At 40.9% G+C, this 24594-nt stretch overlaps 1 protein-coding gene across 6 annotated transcripts in view; it reads right to left on the bottom strand.

Moving 5' to 3' along the window:
* Positions 1-24594, bottom strand: part of DLG3 (discs large MAGUK scaffold protein 3) — a 65629-nt gene that overhangs the window by 10339 nt on the left and 30696 nt on the right. For 4 of the 6 annotated variants that reach the window (XM_053473955.1, XM_053473956.1, XM_053473959.1 and 1 more), the window contains 9 exons: positions 23478-23531; positions 19841-19891; positions 19580-19704; positions 19297-19466; positions 18773-18909; positions 18198-18342; positions 16929-17082; positions 7624-7780; positions 5570-5672 (listed from right to left, as the gene is read on the bottom strand). In XM_053473955.1, coding sequence (XP_053329930.1) covers positions 5570-5672; positions 7624-7780; positions 16929-17082; positions 18198-18342; positions 18773-18909; positions 19297-19466; positions 19580-19704; positions 19841-19891; positions 23478-23531 — 1096 coding nt within the window. Of the gene's footprint in view, positions 1-1806; positions 1898-5569; positions 5673-7623; positions 7781-8471; positions 9159-16928; positions 17083-18197; positions 18343-18772; positions 18910-19296; positions 19467-19579; positions 19705-19840; positions 19892-23477; positions 23532-24594 lie in introns of those variants that run through there. The other 2 variants (XM_053473960.1, XM_053473961.1) reach the window with 2 other exon arrangements.

Raw genomic sequence — 24594 nt, 5'->3', positions numbered from 1 at the left:
CCCAGACACAAAGGGAGAAACGCGTTTGTGCCCAAATACATGCATATCCCCGGGGTGGCTGTCTGATGTCACAAAGCAACCAACTAGCATTTCTAAGAACTGGGCATGAACTGGGCAGACAGAATTGCGCAATACACAATATTCTCTTCCGCCTAAGAGGCAGAACACTGGACCTTGACACTTTTATGGCACTCTTCAGTGGCTCCGGAAAAAGCTGCTAGATAAAAAGATGTTCTGAACATTCTTCTCGAACAATTATCACCTTTATTACTTTTTCCCCATCCCTCTTGTTTCGTAAACAGAGTTTTGGGGATTTCTTAATTATAAAAGTACCTTCACTTCTGTCAACAGAAAATAATCAATGGTTTTATTGATCTTGGAGTTTGAGCCAGGCTTAAGGTAGGATCCTTGTCCCGCTTCAAGAAAGTGGACACGCGAAGTCCCCAGTTGGCGCCCACATACAAGAAGCGCACGCTTACATATAAAACAGAATATTTTGGATTGGTCCTTCAAATTTCCTTACGAATCTGATGACCGGTGAATGACTTTGCGTGGATTATCCCATTACCATTGTGTGTGTATATTATGTCTCAAAACGATGCTACAAAGGAAGCGAGCGAACGTACCGGACAGCCAGGTAATCGGCTTAGACCGGTTGCCACAAACCTGGATGTCTACGCGTCCTTAAAGGCCATAATAACCAAGACGTCTACAATTATGATTTAGCACACGGCACAGATAATTACACGTTGAATAAAGTAAACATTCCCTTTGGCCTCTTCACTTCCTGCTTCATATTACAGGCACCAGCCCTGGAAATCCATTGCAAAGACAGCAAAACGATCTGTCAAGACATTCCCGCGTAGCTCAGCTTCTTACATTAACATCGGACGTCAGCCTCTCGCACGGCTCCGAACCTTCTATATCATACAGCGCTCCCGGAGTGCATTCCTTGCCCATAAGCAACCCGATGTCAGCAAATAGCAAGCCGAGCACCGAAGAGGAATCCCCTCCAAGCCCCTACAGCAGGAATACCTGCTCACCATTAGTAGGACATTGTAACCCTTTACAGAGATAGCCTCACACTATAACACGACACATCGCCCTATTTTGTTAACACCCTAATGTACACACACAGGTACACGCGCCGGCTCCACACACAGGTACACGCGCCGGCTCCACACACAGGTACACGCGCCGGCTCCACACACAGGTACACGCGCCGGCTCCACACACAGGTACACGCAGGATCCAGAGGCTTTCCAGTAGCACAGTGTATTTCACCGAGGGGCGGATAGGGCAGGCAGTAAGCCATTTGCTTGGCTGATTACCAGCAGGGGTAGGAAGCAGTGACCTTGTACCTACAGATCATGGGAGCAGCAGCTCAAACACCTTGTTCTGCAATACTAGGCGAGCGGATGCTTTCATCATTTAGCTCTTTCATGGACAGTCCTTATTACTACAGTCCATTTATATATGAAGCGAGGAGTGGGAATCGATCCCTAAAATTTGTACTACAGATTCCATCAACACGATGGATGGGAGTTATCGTTCAGCAACAATTTAGGGAATTACAAATCTACTTTGCTCTAAAGCAGCCTCCTCGAAGCCAAAGTTCCAAGCCTGCAGACAAAAGCGCTGCCTCCGTGGGAGCTCCTCGTCTCACAGAGAGCGTCCACTCCCCAGCACGGCATCGGACTCCTGCTCTGCAGGCAGCGCCTTTCCAACACCCCACGGAAAGCGTCTGCTCTTAGCATACCGTGTCACCCCGAAGCGGCACGGAGAGTCCCTATTCTCTGCACTTACCCGCTCCGCCCGCCGGTGAAGTTTTATTCACACAGTAAAACAGCTCCCGCTCCCGGTTCCGAAGCCGTTCCAGCGATCGCCGAAAGTCCCGCCCTTTCCGGTGAAACTAGTGACCCCGCCCACGCAGCTTGGGCCCAGAGCACCTATCACCTCCCACGCAGCCTCAGTCCCTCCAGCCGGCTTCTCCTCTGCTCCAGCGCTCACCTCACACTCCTCTCAAAGGCATGTTACAAAGAAGCCGGCCCCTTGCCATGATGTATACACATGATCCACCATGACATGTTTGCATGTGTGTAATGACACATACACATTATATATTGATATAGATAGATCTATCTATCTATCTATATAGATAGATAGATAGATAGATAGATAGATAGATATATCTATATCAATATATAATGTGTATTGTATATATCTATCTATATATATATATATATATATATATATATATATGTATATAATGGTAATTTTGGACTATTTTATTCTTCATATTTAGGGTCTGGTCAGTGACAATTCGCCACTATGAATCTTCTCTCTATATAATGGAATCATACGATTGATATATTACAATCTATATATAATATTGTTAGTAAAATAAAGCATGACAAACAGTCAGTCAGCTGAGATGGCTACTTGCTACCATGGTAACCAGTGATGCCACCAAAAAGTGGCCAGCATGCATCCAGCTGACCTGTTGGGAGGTCCCCCGGTTAGCAGGCTGCTAGAAAAGCCTGATTCCTGCTGACATGGACCCCAAAAAGAAAAACAAGGAGAGACAAATGTCCTTAAGGGGTATAGGAGTGCTGGCATAGTGTGCGTGGGCTGCCCGGCTCATGTCTGCTGGGGTGTGGGAATACACAAGTACCACTATATATTTCCTTTTTTAATAAAAAATGGTCTGATGAGGTTTCTGGAACACAACTGACATCGCACTCAGGCAGCATACTGAAGAGAGTGATGGGAGTTGTAGCCTGCCAGAGGTGCAAAAAAGTGTGTCATACTTGTGAACATGTTTATTTGCAACCACAAGTTTGTTTCTTTAGCATGATTTGGGGACTCAGACCCTTTCAATGTATTCCTACCCTGCAGTATTTTGTGTACTGTAAGCTATATGTATGGTTGCAGTGCTGCATGCGCCTTCATTCCTCACACGCGCCTTCATTCCTCACACGCGCCTTCACTCCTCACATGCGCCGTCACTCCTCACACGCTGCATGCCCCTGAGTGCTGGGAAATTACATTATACCCTGGCACTCAGACTCAGTGTGTTGGGACTGGGAAATGCAGATAGAGAGGGCTTAGTAGGTGGCCATGCTCGCCATTATATGTCAGTCCCCCCCCTTTTTAGTGCGTGAGGACATCGAAATAGCAGAACAGACCCTTCACCTGCCGCTGGACCACAAGGGATGAGCCTTCTGCCAAGCTGCAAGTCAGGTAGGTAAACTAGGAGGGTGTCCTAAATGTACATGTGGTGAGTGAGGCATTGAGTGAGTTTGTATATGTGAGTGTGTGTGTATATATATATATAAAAGTACATTTTTCCTAGAAAATTGCTTGGAAAGTTATACCTGTGTATTATACCCAAGATTTTACTGTAGTTACTTTTTGACGATTTGGTTTGAAACTAATGGGGAAACAAAATTATTACCTGAGAATTTCTTTTCCTTGTCACTTTCCGGTAGCATAGAAGAAAAAATAAAATGCCCAGAACCTCCTCCCTACCCTCAGTGAATACAAAAGACCTCTGAAAATAGAAAATCATCTTTATTAGGGAGGGCAAAAAATTGCTACTAGGTAGCATAGGAAATCTAACAAAACTTATAGGCAGGGTCCCTAGCAAAACTCTTCTTCCAAACTAGAAGTCTCTAGCCGATAATGTCTCATAAAGGTGTGAACACTCTTCCATACAGCCACTCTCTAGGTCAGGACCCCAGCTGGCTCAGCCCAAGTTGTCTATACGGCCCATGTTGAATGAGCTTTAGGTCCTGAGGAAGGTTCTTCACCGCCAGCCTTGTAAGCTTCTGAAATGGCAGAGACTAGCCACCGGGCTGTGGATGCCCTGGAAACCGGTGCCCCGGAGACTGGATCTCCACTACCCGTCTGGCTGATGTTAAGGCTACCAATAGAGCAGTCTTCAGAATAAGCATCCTGATGGAGACGTCTTGCAAAGGCTCAAACAGAGCTAAGGTCAGACAGGTGAGGACCAAATGCAGATCCCAGAAAGTCACCAGTGATCACTTATTTGAAAGGCCGTAGGCTGCAGATAGACTTAATTAAGCATTTAACCCAAGGGTGGAATGCCAGTTGTGTGTTCAGGGGTGAACTAAGGCCTGCAACATGGAGCTTCAAGGTGGTAGGACTCTTCACCTGCTAGCTGCCTTTGCTGACCTCAGACGCCCTCATCTCGGAATAGCCTGCTCGTGCACGGAAGTGCATCATGGGAATAGTTTCTGGCTGAGGTAACCGTTCCTATCCTGCAGAGTACCACAAAGCCCAGACCAAGGGCTTCATGGTAGTGAAAACGGATTCACTGGGATCTGTCAAGGAATGAATTCCCCAGCAGTGGAGAATGATCCTCCCACAGTCCAACCAGGGCAGGGGCGGATAGATGGCGGGATACGGGGCAGGAAACGGAGCTCTCCCACGAGCTCAAGAAAATAACAAATGGGGATGACTGCACCTACCCAGCGTAGGACAGGAAAAAACACAGGTTTAGGTGGAGGTTCTGGGGGTTTTATTTTCACCTGCCCTATCCAGATAGGCGAAGCCATCTCCTATGCTACAGGGAGTGACTAGGGAAATAGGAAACATAGCTTTCCCTAGTTGAAGTGTAAGCTTTTCCTTTTGTGTGAGCCCAATCTGGAGTTGGCCGTCAGTGAGTATACCTGTAAGTGGGTGTAATCGTGAATAGCAGATCACCTACTGGCAGTACACAATTTTTCACAATTTTAGCGACATAAAAGCTCAGGGAATTTACTTGTATTACGAGAATTCTTCCTTCTACAAGCATCTCCAGGTTATCCAAGCTGACTCCATATTGATTTCAATTGGAATACAAACTTGTGCTCTCCCTTACATTTGGATAGTTAAGAACATGGCTACAATAAGAGTTGCTTGGTTCTGAGGATGTGTTTAACTCCAACAATTTTAAAGAGTTTGAGTACTTTCAAGAATACATAAATACCCACAGAAGAAAATGCTTAGGAATCCTCATCTAGCAATCCACTCATCTTTTAATGCACATACCCCAATGACTATGTGTTCACTACAAGAGAACAGCATGAAATCAGATGAAAAATGTATCATCCCAATCCAGGGATTTTGAAAGAATGGAACAAATAGTCTAGGACCTGATTGCACACAAACAACAAACTGGTCCCATGAAAATGCTGGCCTGTACAGAACACTACCAATAAATGAGCTACTGTTTATTGTCTTAAACCATGTGGATTGATGCATACATGCGGTGAAAACCCAAATGCAACACACTTGCATTGTACCAGCACAAAGGCAGAGATGTTAATTTCCTGATCTCCAATGAAAAACAAAGCAGGGCAGACGTTACGGCTGAATATTGACTAAATTCCGTCTAGTGGATGCAACCATTTCTATGACTCCAATCATCACACAGAAAGCCAGAATACGGAGGTCCATGTTCTAAACATGATCTAGTTGTGTTGCCAATGATGCATAAGGGCATTGTTTACTATTATAGTGTATATATTTATAATAATATATCTCACAATGTTCCACTACCTACCTTCTGGCCGATATTGTGCTACGATTGTCACGGTCTGGCCTGCCCGTTTCAGGGCTGCTGCCGCCTGTTCATGTGTTGCACTGCGAAGATTCACTCCGTTAACCTGCATCAGGAGAAAAAAACCCATAAATTAGCCATATTAATACCTTGCATATTATATGGTGCCACCCAATTGGGGAAAGAGAGGTAAAGACGCTCTGCATTAATAGCCAGCATGCTCCATAAGGGACCAGTGAAACAGAATTCTGTATGAACTGCCGGTTAGAGACAGATCCATGATTTCCTCAACCGGCCCTGGTCCTCCAGTCTATGGAAACAGTATATAATGTTTTATAAATTAAATTGTGTAAGTAAAATATTCTTCTAAATGCCTTACCTGGTTACATAAATAAAGAAATCTAGAGGTCTTGGTAAAGCACTGCTCCCTACTCACGCTGCATAAAACAGAGGTGTCCCTTTCTGCCCATTCAAAATGTTAGGAGGTATGCAGACACATACATGTACAAACCGAAAAAATGGCAGGACGCTGATAGTCTAGTATTGCCTGCCAGGGGTCATACATGTTCCAACAAGAAGGGTCTAACACTGCTCGCATTCAAACACGCAACTGAATATTACACCCGCATTAAAAGTCTCTGATTTATATTCGGTATCTAAATAACGCTAGTTACTTGTCCCATCTACTCTGCTTAATTTACCATTTCTGAATGAAATACATTATTTGGAACATCATTCGTACTAGTGCTGAATCCCTAAACCCTTCCCAGAAATAATTCTCTAATCATATAAAATTTTCTCTCATTGATCATTTTTTCCACACTTAATCATGTGACACAAAATCAAATACTGAATGATTGTTGCCATAGAAACATAAAAAGCATCATTATAGATCTGCATAGCACAGCACAGATTGAAACCCTTTTGCCTAAACACAGCACATTTAATACTTGTTTAGCTTCATCACTTAATAGTTAAAGGTAAATATTTTTGATGATGCGTGATTGGCTGCTAGTCTATAGGATTGGATGTCCAATGTATGAAACCAAGTAGAGGTTTCCTGATCTTGCTCGGAAAAGGAGAGGCGTATGCTGGGAATATATTAAATTCTAAGCCCGAGGCACAGAAGATCTACCTTCAGAAACATTTCTTAAACACAAATCAATATTCTTGGTGTGACAGATTTAAAATGTTATCATGTTATATTCATTTTTGTTTTTAAACTACTGGTATTGTATAGATTTTGGTTGCCATTAAAGACTAATGTATGCTGAGAAGCACTCAAATCTTTATCTGGGTTGCAAGGAAAAATGCTGATGTAGTTACAATTGTCATGGTGACCCAAAAATAATCTAATTGCACCATAAAAGCAACCAAGTTGTGACTTTAGCATGACCCTGCTGAAAATCATCCCTGAATAATATTAAAATTCTAAAGCCCTTGGAGATGCATAATTTCAAGTTTTATCTATACCATTAACACCACTTTTTATGTAGGTATGAGTTTTATCGAGCATAAGTGGGGGCAGGTTGGCAAATAAAAGAAAATGCATTTTTCTCAATCATAGTTTTTATTAAATATGAATTAATAGTTTATATGTAAATTAGTATTTACTAGTAAAACTTTTTTCCTATAGGGTAGTCTTATATTCAGATTTTTTTTCCCTAAATTAATATTAACATTTTTTTTATGATCAAGCAAATACGGTCTTAGTCCTGAGATGTATCAGATGATGGTTGAGAATTCAAGTTCTGACTAAATGTGTGAATATTGAGGTGGCATTGGCTTATTAGTGTACCAGTGTTTTGGACAGGCTACAGTATGAAAAGATAGGGTTATAGAGGGACATATTGGTATATTAACCCTATGTTGTCATATGGATGAGCAAAATACATGTTTAACAATTGATTGCTCATTCCTCTGGAATTTACGGGGTAACCTAATTTGGTGTTTCAGTGCTAAACGGCAACAAAACACTAGAACTGACAAATGATTAAATATCTTTGAACAAACATATCAGGAAAGAAAGATTTTCCACTGCAGAAACAAGCACTCACAGAAAGGATGCGGTCCCCACGGCGAAGCTCTCCACTCAGGTCAGCTGGTCCCCCAGCTAAGATAAATGACACAAATATTCCCTCTCCATCTTCTCCACCAACAATGTTGAAGCCCAGTCCTGTGGAGCCTTTGTGTAGAATGATCTTTCGTGGCTCCCTAGACATACGACGGAAAGACATGTCTAGAACTTAGAACCAGGTTGGTGAGAGGAGTGAGAGAGAAGAGCAACAGAGAGGTAGAGGTAGAGAGAGAGCGGGAAGAAAAAGCCAGTGTGCAGAAGATAAAAGAAGACAAGGAATCCAGAGCAGATATGATTTGTAAGAACCAAGGAAAGGGAACAAATAGATTACAAGCTGTTTTTAGCAATGTCTCAGAGATAATCAAATTAAGACTGAGTGGATAAGTAGGATGTGAAACTTCAGTAGTAGACTAGCTGGAGCAGTTGGGATAGTGGAGAGCAGCCTGGTTGGTATGAGCAGCTGAAATGAGCTGGATATAGAAACAGCCGCATGGCCGGTCTGACTGGTGCTATCAAAGGAAATCTAATTAAATCCTCTGATGAGTTTCTGGGCAGGTACGCTTATGGATTGCAACATCACCAAAGCCAGCGAAGAATGTACATTACTCGGCTCCCGTAAACCCTCCTCTACTTCCCCTACAGTTGCTCTGAGGTTGTGACTGCATGGTTCGTAAAGAGGAGACATTATACTGCTCTACAGCTCTTTGTGATGGTTTGCAATATCAAACCACTTCGTAGGGACCCTCTACAACCTCTAAGCAAACAGCCTAACAAAACAAATAGCTCCAATCCTACACCTCTCCTCAATCCCCCTTCTTTCACTCCTACCTCTCTCGGTTTGTCCTTTGCGCAGGAAGCTGTCGCTTCAGGGGTGCTGTTATTGGGGGTCTCCGGTACGACATAGATGAAGAGACATTCACAGCAAACATGAGTGCTGATCAGCTCACGCTCCTCTCCCCTTCTCTAGAGGTTTAAGGTTCCTTTGCAGCAGTGATGTCTCAGTATAGATTTCTGCCCTCCATGATTTTCTACATTGCCCTCCCTCACCCTTCTTTCCTATTCACTATCAATATTTCTTCTTCTTCTATTTCTCACTCCCTATACTCTTTCCTCTTCACTAATCCACCATTCATTCTTTTGATCTTCCTCTGGTAAATTCTCCCTGTTCTCAGTCACTGCTGCCTATTTCTAGCTCCGCTCTGTCTGTCTCCCTGTCCTTCTCCCAGGAACTTGCAGAGATATTTTGAGCTCCTGTTCACCATCTAGTCTGCACTAATCTGCCTTTCCAACACTTACTTGCTCAATCTCTCACACTGACACATTCTCGCTCGCAAAACACGTAACGTGTTGTTAACACCTCTCTCTCTCTCTTCAGCTTAAAAATTAACCACTGAATGTTATTCAGGAAGAATGACATGCGAAATATAGAACAACACCTACTGAAAGGACCCCTTCTCCTGAGAGCACAGATTGACCACCTTTCCATATAATTCCACAATCGCAGAATGTGGAGATTCCTCTTTGTGTGGCCATGACCGGGGGAACCCTTTACTGAGAACAGCTGACATACTGAGCTATATACTGAATGTGATAGTTTGGGGACATTAATTGTCTGGGGACATTAATTGTACTTCCTGCATCTATGACACGGTCGGTAGCATTGCTGTTGAGCTAGTTTGCATTCCAATCATGCCAAGTCATGTTATGTCACCAGTTCAGAGATCTGGCGGTGATGTCACTTAGCACCTGTTCACGTGTCCTTACAAACAAGATTTAATTGTTTTATGAGGATGTGATTCACTAAGGTGCCTGTGTTGTCAATGACACCCATTAATCTAGCTCGCCAAATACACTCTCTATTGGCCCTTGTCTCTCTCTCTAAATTTCCAGTGTATTTCTCTATCATTTATCTCGTTCCACCTCACTTCCTTTAATCATGGCAGCACCCTTCCAAATCTCTCTCTCCCTTGAACCTCCAATTTTGGATGCCCCCTCCACTTTATTTGCATCATGATTCAGACCGCAGACATTCTAATTTAGCTACGCCCGTAACGGATTGATATTAACCGATTTTATTAAACACATTCCGTTTTCTTTAATTATTGGGTTGTGTATCCTTGATCGGATGCTCGATGCAGGAATCAATCTTTTATTAGGTCATGTAACGAACATGTAAGCCTGACCAGAAGCATCACTAGTTTTGGGAAACTTACTATGACAATTCACTTAGAGTTTGAATTTAATTTGAAGGTCAATTCAGCTAAAATGCAGTCAGATGTTTTTTTACTAAAATATTATTGCGATATAATTAAAGCTTCTGTGTACATGCGCAGCCCAGAGACTAAAAATATTTCAAATATTTATACCAGTGAGTTTTATACCTCTGTGAGTTTTGCTGATGCTATACACAATAGTAGCATACCTAAGAGGGGCAGTGTGCCCCGCGTGCCACTAATCAGGGGGGTGCCACCTACCAGGAAACTTTCAGGCACAGGCAGAGTACTTAAGGGGCAGGGGTGATACAGGCAGACTACTTAAGGATCAGGGGCGGCACAGGCAGGCTACGTAAGGGGTAGAGGTAGCACAGACAGACTAATTAAGGGGCAGGGGTGGCACAGGCAGGCTGCTTTAAGGGGCAGAGTTGGCACAGGCAGACTGCTTAAGGGGCAGGGGTGACATAGGCAGACAGCTTAAGAGGCAGGAGTGGAACAAGCAATTTTTTTGGGGGGGCAGAAGTGGCACAGGCAGGCTGTTTCAGGGGCAGAGGGGGCACAGACAGGCTGTCTGATTCAAGGGTAGAGGTGGCACCGGCAGGCTACCTGTTTTAGGGGTAGAGGTGGCACAGACAGGCTCTTTCTAGGGCACAGGCCTACCATGTCAATGTCTGGCTTAGTATATTGTGATGGAGGCTATGCTAAACTACTGTCAATGTCAGGCTCAGTATATAGATATAGGAGTTATGCTGTACCATATTTGTTCAGTAAATTGTTATTCTATTTATTTAGTTTATTTATAAGATAATTTATTTTTTCAGATTTCTAGGTTTTTTTTTCCAGCTTAAATACAGTTTTTTGTGGGTGTCTTTACATTTTAGGGTGTGGGGGTGCCACATACAGGATGCGCCCCGAGTGCAAAATACTCTAGGTACGCCCCTGATACACAAGCAAATGACTAAAACAACATTCCAGTTTTCACTTCTATTTTTATAGTCTTTATAATAAGATTATGGCTTGTAAGTATGGTATGAAACTAAGCAACCATCAATCAGAGCATTTGCCTGACAATGATAGGCTGCTTCAAGCAGCCAATCAATAGCACGACTCGTGGAGCGACAAAGGAGGAAGTTGCTGCAAGTAAGAGCTTTTCTTGTTTGTTTTTAAAGAATGCAGGGTACTTCGATATACATTTTTCTTCAGTGAGGCTGTCAGAAACAGTAAACTGTCCCTTTAATTACCAAAATGAGCTTATATTTGCATGTAGATATACATATATATATATATATATATATATATATAAACACACCCATAAAAACAAACGGTTAGAATCAATAATTTTAAGTTCTATTCTATGACTGACTCAGAAATAATTAGTGAATTCCCAGGAAGCATCTCACCAAACTGAAGGTTCTGAAAACTGGTTTAACCAGATTCAGTCAAAAGATTTGCTGGAAACATTAAAATCCCCAGCCATGGCTTTAAACGTAATCTGCCATGAAAACATCCTTTATATTTCGTTTCTTAACTTTGACCACATAAACGTCAGGAACTGGATATCTCATTTCACTTGTTGTTAACTCTCTTGGGTGCCAGAGGGCTTTGCAAACATACACTTTAAAAAAAAATAATAATACGTGATTGTAAATACTGTATGTTAACCAGCAACTAGACTGGGGTGCAGAACTGGATTTTAGAATGACTTGAGGCTCTAGATTGAGTATGTCGATGACATATCATTCAAGATTTCTCAAATATATCAGAAACATTGAAGTCTAATACCAATAAACCAGTTAAGGTAACACAAACAACTACTAAACAACTAAGACCAAGAGGGTCTGCGCAGAAAACTAATATAATATCACACAAAAGTCCCAGTCATAGTATAAATACTATCTCATGTTCTAGATTGCAGGCACGTTTGAACAGAGTCCTCCTCACCTTTTGTTTCTGTAAGTCGAAACTGTGATGCACTGCTTGTAGTGTCATATTTACCTATTTTACAGTCCTGTGGGATATGATGGGGCTAGATCAATCAATAAATAATCATGGTCACATAACTCTTGACATCATGGTGGCTATAAGTAGAACTATAAGAACAACCTTGAGAATAAGCAGAAGCAAGCTCATGGCAGTGGGCCAACATTTTACAACGTGAGATCCCCCGGGGCATAAGTTCCCTCATCTTTTGCAACCAAAAATGGTATTCTTTACCAAATCTTGTCCATGGATAGCAAGGCCCTGCTTCATACCAAACTATGCAACAAAGAGTTCTTGGTAACGTCCTATGGTATTTTGATCTACCCTCTTTTGTTTGCTTATTGCTTGCAATATAAGAACCAGCAACTGTTAATTAAAAGTGGCACCTATATGAAAACACAGTGTTACAATATGCAACGGATTTCAAACGTTATTTTATAGCTCGTCTTTAATCTTGAGCCAAGCTGCAGTTAAAGCGAACTTGTCACATTAACCTTAATGTGGAACAAATGTTTGCTGAGGTTTTCTGTTTAATCACCAGCCAACTTGTGGGTTAAATGGATGTGTCTCACTCTATTAGAGAACTAAAAAAAATATTCAATCGTTTGAATTGGTCTTTTATAGGCAAAATTAAGATTTATAGATGGGGTATGGGACATTGACATTGTGTTTAGCTGACAATGAATGTATTAATATGTAAAGAAAGGGGCAGGTGACTTTGAGAATGCATCTCACAAGGTCTGTGGAGCTGATATGGTGGGGTGATTGCCTCCTGGGCAACTTTTCTTAGAGTTTTCTCTGTAGTTCCGCACATCAAAGTACATTATGAGCAAAAAATGGTTTAACACAGTATTTTGTTCTTTTAATTTGTTTTAAAAGCTCCTTCCTAAATGGCACTTTTACTAGTTGACACCTGAAAAGGACCACATGTCTCAACTTTGCCTTGCACATAATTTAGGGTCTCTCCTGCAATTTACGTCATAATGGTCTGCTGAGAATATGGAAACAGTGACAGCACTCACTTCTCGATGGATGAAATGTCTAGTGATCTTACTGCGGGCAATCTACCAGGTAATGCATGATGTCAGTGATTAGCTGCATGCTCTGGCTTGATTCATGCATAAAAGATAGTGAGCTCCAAGCATCAAGAAGCCTCACTTGACCCACACATAGGAAGAAGTATTGCGTATTCATATGCTTCATGCTGTCACAGCAGTCTGCGGATCCAGTGCCACGGAGGCAGCAAACAACACAAGTCTTTTCATATAGGTGAAGTCATGGGAGCAGGAGCTTTCACGGGTATCTAGCAAAAACGGTGACACCCAGCAGTGGGAAGACCATGTAAATATTTACCTTTTATGTTGTATTTCTAGTTCTACAGTATGTTTTCACAAATCAATACAGATCGTAATTATGTGTTTCCTCTATACTCAGGACTCCTTAATATGCAAGTATTTATTTTATTCTAGGTTTTACTCTTGACTTCTTTCCTACTACTTGCAACTTCACTGTCCACTTTGTGGAGGTACGTGTAAGATTGCATTACAACCACGCATAACGGTGTTTTTATTGCTGCAGTATCATAGATTGTAAGCTTTCAAGACTATCTAGATCTCTTTTTCAGGCGTATCATATAAAATCTGCTGGGTTTTTTCCTACTGCTAGCACAGTACAAATCTTTGCTTTACATAATTGCAGCAAATGTGTTGTGTTGCAAGAAGAGAGCCAGCATCCAAGCCTTTGAGCAAAATATGTTAACCTCTGCTGCCCTCTAGTGCCCAATTTAGCTCTTTACAATGGCTGTTTTCTTCATGTATATGTTTCTTTATTGAAAGCTCCGCATCATTACTCCTTCTGTGCCAAAGCTCTATGAGACCATCAGCAGATTGCCAGGTTATGGTTATTTCTAATGTATCCAAATTACCATATTTCTTAATTTGTTATTTCTTAATCTCTGTTGTTTCTCTGGTTTTCCTCTTTTAATATAAGTAAGATTTTCTTAATTGTTTTCTTAAGGGTCAAATGACAACAATTTACTGCCTGCAGACAGGTAACCTTCCAGATGTTTGAAACTAACACTTATGAAGTATAGCCAGACCCATCCTGCTCTAATCCTTATGTTACTCGCGAACTGCTCAACAGCTGTTACAAAATAACCTTATTTATATTTTATAGCTGTTTTTGTGGCTGTTCTTGTGACTGTAGTGATTTTTTATTCATTACAGGTATTTTTTATGTTTTATTTGATCTATTGGTTTGTTTCTCATTTTAGATTTTCACCATGTGTCCAAAACTACATATAAACACATGGTCACACAAACAAGATTTCTTTTTTAAAAGGACACGTCTGTGGAAATATGCATTGTGTTTGATGACTGAATACTCTTTATTTGTACAACAAAACTCATAAGGCGCCTATTAGTAAATGCTTGTGTGAAGCACATTCGAAAATTCACTTTTCAAGCCCCCCATTTTAAGAGACTACATAATTTAACAATTTAAGTGCCCATGGAAATCCTTCTACGGTTTTAGTGTTTGGAAGAGTTTTCATTTTTCATGACCTGGACCTAAACCCAGTTGTTTATCTGCATCCTTAAATCAACAACGTGAAGCATATTGCAACTTTCTTCAACTTTGGTGTCAATATTTGCCAATTATTCTCTGTCGCTGAAATTTTCTAGTCTAACTCCCACTAAAGTTTTGGCAGACTCACAAAATCTGGGGCTTGAGCTCACACATTTATACACTCCACTAACATACATTGTAAACTTGCCTTCCTATGTGATATATTTTTACCGTATTCATCTCCTAGTCTTGGGCATTAACTATTTAAAAGCAAATCATGATTATTCTATGTAGTTTCTCACCAAATGTGTTAGCCCCAATGGCCCTAATACTGGTCCTCATGAAAACATTGAGTTGTCATTATTTAAAGACACACTTAATTGAGTCACCTGCATTCAAGCAGGGATATCAACCATAAAATACTGGTAGCAAAAACACCAATTGGGAATCTTAATTATCCTCAAAGGAGGGTAGAATCCTCAAGGCTTCAGCCCCCTTACTACCATCTTACAATGCATCTGCTTTCTTACACTTAAAAGTTAATTCCCACCAGATGGCATTGGATAAAAAAGACATTTTTTAAAATAATGTGCTGTGTTCCTTTTTTAAACAGTTCTAGTTTTTTGAATAATATTTTTTTCTTACTATATGGACCAAGGTATTGGGACATCCCTTCTAATTAATGAGTTTATATATTTCAGCCACATCCATTGCTAACAGGCATGTAAATTCAAGCACGTAGGCATGTCATCTCCATAGACAAACATGGATCATACTGAAGAGCTCAGTGGCTTTAAACGTGTTAATGTTATGGAATGCCACCTTTGCCACAAGTCAGTTTGTGAAATTTCTGTCCTGCTAGATCTGCCCCGATGCACTGTAAGCACTATTATTCTGAAGGAGAGCTGTCTAGGAGTAACAAAAGCTTAGCAACCAAGCAGTAGACCACTCACACTCACAGAGTGGGGCTGCCGAGTGAAGAGCATTGTGCATAAAAATGATCTGGAGAGCATCACCCTCTCCAGAGTTCCAAACTGCCTCTGAAAGCAACATCGGCACAAGCACTGTGTGTCGGGAGCTTCATGATATTGGTTTCTATCGCCAAACTGCTACACACAAGCCAAAGATCAATAGCTTGCAATGGTGTAAAGCACATTTACTCTGGAGCAGTGGAAATATGTTCTTTGAGTTGACGGACGATGGACAAATTTGGGTTTGGCAGATGCCAGGAAAACTCTACCTACCGGACTGCATAGTGCCTACGGTAAAGTTTGGTGGCGGAAGGGATAATGATCTGGGACTGTTTTTCAGGGTTTGGACTAAGCCCCTTAGTGCCAGTGAAGGGTATACAAAGACATTTAGACAATTATATGTTTCCAACATTGTGTCAACCATTTTCAGGAAGACCCTGTCTTGTTCCGCATGTCTTTTCCGCCATTCACAAAACAAGGTCCATAAAGACATGGCTTGAAGAGTATGGTGTGGAGGAACTTGAGTGGCATACAGAGCCCTGAACTTTACCCCACTAAACACCTTTGGGATCAACTGGAACGATGACTATGAGCCAGGCCTTCTCATCCAATGGCAGTGCCAGACCTCACAAATGCTACCTTGGCTGAATGGGCACAAATTCCCACAGACATACTCCATCTTGTGGAAACCCTTCCTAGATGAGTGGAGGCTGTTATAGCCGCAAAGGGTGAGGATTTCATATTAATACTTACTGTTTTGGAATGGGATGTTCAGCAAACTCATATAGTGTGATGTCAGGTGCCCCAATACTTTTGTCCATATAGTGTAATCTGGATATCAGCCAATTGTATGATCTGTTATATTAGCCCAATCTACTAGACATACACCCTGGGTCGTTATCATACTGCCTGTGGTAAATCATACATAGGCTCATTCTGACTAATGAACACCTATGGAGGACTGAATTAGCATTGCCATAAAAATCAGCTCAATGTTGTGTTTGTGCAGAGAAAGTCAACCAAAATATCACACCACTGACAGCAATGGCGGCAGGTTTTTGTCAATGCCGACCTACACTACTGTATAAAGCACTGGATTGTATTCTCAAATTTGAAAAATACTCCTTCCCATAGGCTGCCATCCATTTGTGAACAATTAAAGTATCAAAATATTTAGTGCAGCCTCTGCTTGCTCACACATGTACAAGTTCTATTCCTGTTTAACACATATTCTGATCATCTCTTTTGTGATGTACAAATCTAAAGCCATTCATAAAACCGATGGAAGAATCCTCAATAGATACAGAATTATTCCAAAAGTCTACTATTTCATTTTCATAGTGCACTTCATGGACTGATTTAGCTGTAGAAAATGCCTAGGGCTTATTGTTTAACTAAATATGATTCCAGCCAGCAGTCATGTCAGTTCCCCATCCTATCAATGATCCACTCAGCCTTTTTTATGGAACAAAGTTTGAATTAACTCATTATAATATTTGTCGATACAGAGCCTGGGATGTGAATCTGACCCCAGTTTACACACAGCCAAAGCTTACCTGGTAAAATCCTCTTCTCCCAGCATGTGTCGGGGAACAGGTGAAAATCTGGAAGGGGTAACTTGAGGAGGCTGGTAGGGGGATTTGCTCTCCACACTGCTGAGGTATCCCCCAAGAGTAGAGTTATGGCTTATGTGGTTTTCAACTGTGAAGGCTGGATACAAGAAAACAAAACAATAATAACTGAGACATGGTAAGGGGAACAGAGAATTGAAAGTGTAAGGAGCTCAAATATGTAACATTTGGGAGCAGAAGTATGGAAACATCTGACAAAACCTGAAACTAGCTGAGGAACCAGACAAGTGAAATGAGCTGCATTAAGCCTTTACATGTTGCTGACAGGACACCAATATAGGACACCGCTGCATCCTTCCTCGGCCATCCAATTCACAGCAGGATGAGTCTCTTCTGAGTATACAGTAACCTAGGTTGCCTGTCTGCGTATGAATGTCATAGGTGTGCAAATGTAAATCTTTATGATTTGAGTGAGTAACAGGATGTGTCATGCAAGAAAATGAAACACTGAGGTGGGAGAGTGAATGGGAATTGGCAGGTGATGGATGAAGTGTTCTAGCACTTGAATAAGAAGCTTTATTCCTTTTGTTATTGTTTGAATGAATGAATGAATGAGTGAATGAATGTTGTGTAGGAACAGGAAAAGAGGGTTCTACGGATTAAGGAAAAAATATACTTAATGAGCAAATTGATGAGAATGCAAGATACAATAAGAAAAAATGTAAGCCAATGAATGTTATGCCATGAATAAGGAAACCAGAAAAAAAATAGTATTTGTGGTCCATAAACCGTAAATGAAGATGATTGGATGTGATGCTTTAAATGCTGAATTGATGTATGGAACCAGTTAGGAAACAGAGCATATACAGAGCAAATAAACAGTGCAAGGTTGGTAAATGGTGTGTGACTAGTGATCACTGGGAAGGAATATAATAATTTGTTAAATTAATTAATGAATGATGTGATGCATTAGAGGAATGTATTAAAATCTGTAATGTGAAATAATTAAAAGCTACATCATAGGCTTTATATCTATAATTATGGAATGCTACTACTGAGTGAGAAGCTTATGATAAGCAAATTGTTTGTACCAGGCATTATTTAATTAAGATTGACAAACTTGACAAAAAAAGTCAAACACAAAACATTATCATTCTGAACGAAGGGACCTGAAATATCAAAAGCAAATTTTCCATACAAACTCCATGAAAGAAGTATATCGATTAAAGTAATAGGGTATATCTAGGGACTCACTGCTGGCATAGTCAGGAGGTGCGTAAATCTCGTTGAGGTGAACAGGGCCAGGTTTGGCAACTTTGAGATAAACCATATCAGAGGTGTTCTTCAAGGCGGCCACTGCTTCCTCATGCCGGACATCTTGTAGGTTTGTGTTGTTCACCTGTTGAGAAGAAAAAATAATGACAACAGGGATACAAGGCAGTAATACAAGCTAGTTTCATCATGTACATGGTATCAAGGGTGAGGGGAAGTCTAAGGCCTACTGTGGGTTGGATTACTAGGGAGACACAACTCTGCTCAAAGCATACATGAAAGATACCCTAGAACTAGTGCTACTTACAAATAATGTCTGTTCAGGGTTGACTTGACTTTATGCAAATCTTAAGGATTCAAAGATGTATGTGGTTTTCCACAGATATAAAGTTGGAAAGACCAGGATTCACGATCCTTATTTGTAGGTTATCAGTATTGATGAGAGGTCATTCAGAGAAGAGAAGAACGAGAGGGATGAGCAAAAGAGAAATGGGAGAGATGAAGATGGGCTTTCCTAAAAGAATTACCATTTGGAGACATATGCTCTCCCAACTCACCGCCAACAGCCTGTCTCCAATTTGGAGTCTCCCGTCCTTCTGTGCAGCTCCTCCTTCAATGATCTTTGTGATGTAGATGCTGTTGTCCCCTGGAATGTGCTGGTTACCAATACCTCCAGCAATGCTGAACCCAAGCCCTGTAGATTTCAAAGGAGGCAACTTTTAGGTATAGTAACATGAGAACAGGGGTAAGGTGATTTCTTAGACATTACCATGGCATTCTGACTTTAAATACAACACAATGAATGATCAAGTCATTTCCAATAAGGTCACTGCAGGTCCCTCAAACTTCAATTACTGCTTATATAGTTTCTGACAGCTCCCACAAAGAAGCCACAGGTGCACATGGGGAGGGACACATACTAAAATTACAGTAGATTATTATTTATGGTTAGTTATGGTATATTTAAGACAAAAATATGCTTTATATATCCTACTTTGACTACGGAGAGGAGACTAACATGATTATTAATAGTGGTATATACTAAGGACATATGTATTAATTTTGCCCTCTGTAAACTCACCTTTAGGTCCTTTTAATAGATTGACCTCCATGATGGTCTCTGGGGGGCTGTGCCTGCGTCGCACCAGAAGCCTCACCACCGGTCCAGCCTCCTTTAGAGCCTCCACTGCCTTACTGTGCACAACCTCAGTCACATCCACGTCATTCACACGCAAGACGCAATCACCCACCCTGCACAGGGGTTGAGGCATGGTTAGTATTGGAGTGGTGATAAACAGCAAGGTAGTGCAGAGACAAAATAAGACATTATCATGTAAACATAGACAACTGTTGGGCCATCTCACCCTAATCTCCCATCCATCGCTGCAGCTCCTCCTGGAATGATCTTGGTGATAAATATTCCAGGGTCATCAGGAACATGCGGATTGTCAATACCTCCAGCAATGCTGAACCCCAACCCAGAATTCCCCTGCAGGAAATGGAGAAAATTCATAGAGAGGTCTTTATTTTCAGAAGGTATAATGTAGGATAACACAAGAATTGACTTTGGAAAGGAGAAGATTCAGAGAACAACACAAAGCATCTACTATGCAAGTCATACTCACCCTCTCCAATACAATTTCTTCATATTTATACAAGCCATCACTGCCATTTACCTACAAGAAGAGGAACAGAGCCACTGAATTACAAATAGCAGACAGAATTAAAATAAAAGTCAAGAAAGCATAAAGAAATCATGAAGTAATGTGTTAGACCATGCAGAGCCCTCAGAACTATTGCACATCACTATCTGCTCCTATAGTAAACAGAGGACAACTTTGAAAACACAATATTCCTACTGAATGGCCTGCAACAATGTCAATGAGAATAGCTACCTCTAGGACAACTCAATAAACATCTGGTTTATTTCTGAGTTCTCATTTCTAGTACATACAATACACATATGGAGTATCTGCACTCTACACAGATCACTGTAAACAAGCAACACATAAAAAGGACAGACACAAATACAGAGACTTATGAGATTCATTGTCATTGTCAGGTAGTCATGGAACCATTGTTTCAAAATAAAAGAAAATGGACCACGGTACCGGTCCGGTGCTTGATCTGTTATGGACCAGGTGCATACTTAGATTTACAATGAAGCCTCATCACTTTGCTGAACGTGTTCTTCTATGCACTTCTATTTTAAAGCTCCATTGGTGCGCTTCATCATGGTACACAAATCCATCTTTTTTATAATATGTGGAACTAAAGAAGAGAACTGCAGGCTACAGTGGTCACTTAAGGTGAAACTCTCCTGACTCTCCTGATGAAGTCTCCATACTGCTGCCTTTGTTACCTTCCCACCTTGGAGAGTAGTTTTAAACTGTGTAACCCAGAGGTTTCCTTAATTGGAACAGGTTTCCCAAAGGGAAGGCCTTTTTGTCTATAGAGCCATAGATGATGGATGGCACCTGTCTTTTAGAAGTCCAAATTACACTGTAGGACATGTGGAATCTCACAATCACATATAAACAACCAGACACATTGTTTATCAGATTTGTCTGGGACAAAAAAGGGAGTATGTGCAATTTGCCCAGAAGTGTATGCAGGAGATTGTAATGGGAAGGAGGACCAGGGTTAAATTATTTGATATTTCATTCCACAAAACTGATGCAATACATGGGCTTATATGGACCAAACAACAAATAAGGATCAAGTCCAACAGAAAAAAAAAATTTACTACAAGACAATACATAGAAGTTCATGCTTTAGTTTTTTTTTTTTTTAACATTTACACTTTAAATAAGTATTTAGTATGGAACAGAGGGATAATTAATTCACTTTTGATTGTTACCATTCTGCAAACACTTTATGTACTTAAGCTGGGTTTGAAATGATCACACATTAATGGTTCTGAAGATTCTGGCTGTACCAAAGCTAACAAAAGCCAACATCTTGACTCAACACCAATGTGGTCACTCACACATTCAGGAAACAAATCTGCGGAGTGGGCAGAAGAATAAATATCTGAAGGCTCAGACAAAAGTGCAACCAATCTTACCCACACAGAACATATCCAACCGACAACTAACTAAACTGGATAATATACAGAATTGAGAGATTTACAAAGGATTCTATGTTTTAGGGACCTTGAATAAAGCTGAAAAGTAGCCCTGTCCAAATTACGCAGCCTTCGGAGCAATGGTTATTTAACAAAGATTGTGGTAAGCCAACAAATAAGGGCAACTGTTACTACATCTATATATCTAATTCTTAGCTCTCAATGCCGGTATGCTTGGCTCAGTAAAGCTTGTTGTGGCTCATAAGAAGACACTGCACTGACATGGAAGGTAGAAACTATTCTTCAAACCCCTGCCCTCATACCTACATCTCACAATTACATATGCAGTGCTTCCAGTGGACAGCTTATGTATCATTCATACCTGCTTGTAATGCAGCTATTCACTGGCTACTGTTTATCAAGAAATTCCTGTTTTCAGGTTTTTTTTGGCAATAAGGATTTTGCAGAATGCACCCCTGTACTGAACTTACCCTCTCCAAATAATAGGTCCTTCATCAGGAAGTAGGTCAAACACAGTAGTGTGTAGCTTGGCCACTGGAGGGGCATACTGTATCCCATGTAGCCTGTGTAAGGCATGGATTAATAAACTACTTTCTGCCAGGCTCTGACTCTCTGGCCCCGTGGGAGGTCTGGGTCTAAACCACTGTAAAGTGGTGACATGAGCACAGGGACTAAGATCTGCCACTGTGATTTCAGCAAACACACAGAGCGTTCTGGCAGTCACTGGTATGATACAGCCAACGGGAGGTAAGGCCAACAAGGGGACAAATAAACTACAAGGAGGAGAACCAAAAGGAAAAAAACACCAAGACGAAATAAAAACGAACAAAAATACACCCATCTGTACTAAGAGGGTACAAAGAAGTACAAACACAAACAAAAACAATACATAGGTTTCCAGTGGAGACGCTAGTAAACATGTAGACATAACTTTAAAGACATGAGTAACCATTTGAGGTTATACCTGTGTATTGTAACCTGAACTATATATAAGCAATAATATGTATAGTAAGAGAAAACACTACTGTGCTTTCCCTAATGATGGGAAACTATTACTAGAAGCTTTCTCAAACAAAGCATGGTGGACACTGCATGGTGGACACTGTCAGTTCAGGGGACATTTCCACAGATACTACAAAGACATTTCCATCCACAAATATTATCCTGGGACAGAGGTCACAATCAGGGGCCATTCGAGCGGTAGTGTTCAGTGGCATATTAGGTTGGTCCTAGGCATGTAACATTTCTGTGCTTTGAACACATAGGAGCATCATGTGAACTAAAATAACTCCCACGCTACACATAAACATTCTATACCATTAGCATACATCAAATACACACAGATGGTCATGTGCTGCTTTTGTGCTTCCCTCCACAGTGGCTAGCTCCTACTTGATCTACAAGATGAGATGTTGCAGATGAAGAGGAGATCTTGGGCCAGGGGTGTCCAACCTGCGGCCCTCCAGCTGCTGCAGGACTACATCTCCCATACTCCTCAGCCAGGTGAAAGAGCATTATGGTAAATGTAGTCCTGCAGCAGCTGGACTGTATTGGACTGTTACCTTTAACTTTCTGCAAACAAACATTTATCATTTATCATTTCTGCAAACAAACATTTATTTAACTTTAAGAGTTTTTTTTGTTTCTCACACCCCCCCTAATTCACCATGCTGTATATCATAGATAATTAGGTAATTTGAGATACTGCTTCTTATAGATATGTACTGGCACATTTAAAGTCCTAGTTTCCAGTAACAGTGACGGGACATCCAGATCTGGAAACTGGCCTTTCAGTTAGCACAATTTACAAGACCCAAAGGACATGGAACACGTACATCAACGAGGTACCTCATTAACAAGGAGAAGATCTCATTAACTGGTCTCAGTTTATTAACAGGTAAGGAACAATTACGTATTGTAGAATACAAAGCATCTTCATCTGTGAACTTTTAGTCATATACACTTGTGGATGAGATATGATACATACAGAAACCATGTTTAAGGAGACATCTTCCCGTGTGTTTTGTGGTCATGCAAACCTTTTTTTCAAGGTGGCAAAGTTAAATGCAGAAAAAACACATATCACTTGTGTAGTAAAGTACTAAAAATTAACTACTTTTATGTTTTTGGATGGGGTTTCACTTTTATGTTTCCAAGAGTTAACTTTTACTTACTGAGGAACCTGGATCCAGACAGTCCGCGTTCACCAGCAATGGTGGCGCCCCTGCCTGTTGGAAATAAATAGGTAGGATTATTAAGTTAGCTGGACATTTAGCAGGTCTATAAAACAGGAGAGAATGCAAACACCAAAGCTTGAGGAGATAAAAGGTTCAGCAAAAGCAGTGGTGAGTTTCGGCAAAACCTCCCCCAAAACATTCAGGTTATCTCAAGCTGGACTGTTACGGGGCAGCATGTGGCCCACTTGATGTTTGATACAATATAGTATGTGTAAGATCTCCGACATCCCATGCATGCCAAGAACCATCATGGTGCCTTGTGAAAGAGACGCTGATGTCCTTTAAGATGGTTAATTTTGCAAACTCTTCTCTGAAATAAATGTGGTCATTGATATGGCATACCTCTTCAGAAAATCAACGTAAGAGAGGAGGACGACGTATGCTGGTAACTTATGGAATTTATGAATGCATAACAGTATGTGCTAATGATCTGTGCTAATGCATACATTTTGCAAAAACCATATAGTTAAAAACATGGGCCCTGACTGTTCCATCCCATGTTTGTGCCGCCTGTGAATATTTTACATAAATGGTACTAAAACCATGATATATTTCATATATACTGTATGAGAAGACAGGGCAGTCTAGGAGTCCCTGACATATAACGATGTGGCCTGCACCTTATCCTAAATGTAATGGATATAGCGTTGACGGAGTAACTTGCTGCATAGCCGACACTCTGCCGGTCATATAATTTATTCTTCTCTCACATCCCTGTTCCTAAAAAATTAAGAAACACTCTATAGAGCTGCCTGGCCCCTCACTAAAAACTTAAGCGCAATAAAACAAATGTTCTACTGCTTTATAACCAAAGCCCACTAATATTTACATTTTTATTATTATTATTATTATTTGCAGAAACAAAAATAGAAGATTAAAAAAGCCAATTAGAGTCAGTAGCAACCTTAATGGGCACAATCGCACGTTACCGTAAACAGCCAAATATGTTTCTACAGCTCAGTATATAAAGCCTGCTTCTGCCGTTCCACCAAATATTAGTTCGGGGGAAGATGCGTAATCTTGGTGACTATGTTATGATTGTTGGTGCCAGATG

This window comes from Spea bombifrons, chromosome 8 (assembly GCF_027358695.1).
Source record: "Spea bombifrons isolate aSpeBom1 chromosome 8, aSpeBom1.2.pri, whole genome shotgun sequence".
Taxonomy (NCBI): Eukaryota; Metazoa; Chordata; class Amphibia; order Anura; family Pelobatidae; genus Spea; species Spea bombifrons.
This window is presented reverse-complemented; position numbering and strand designations above follow the sequence as displayed.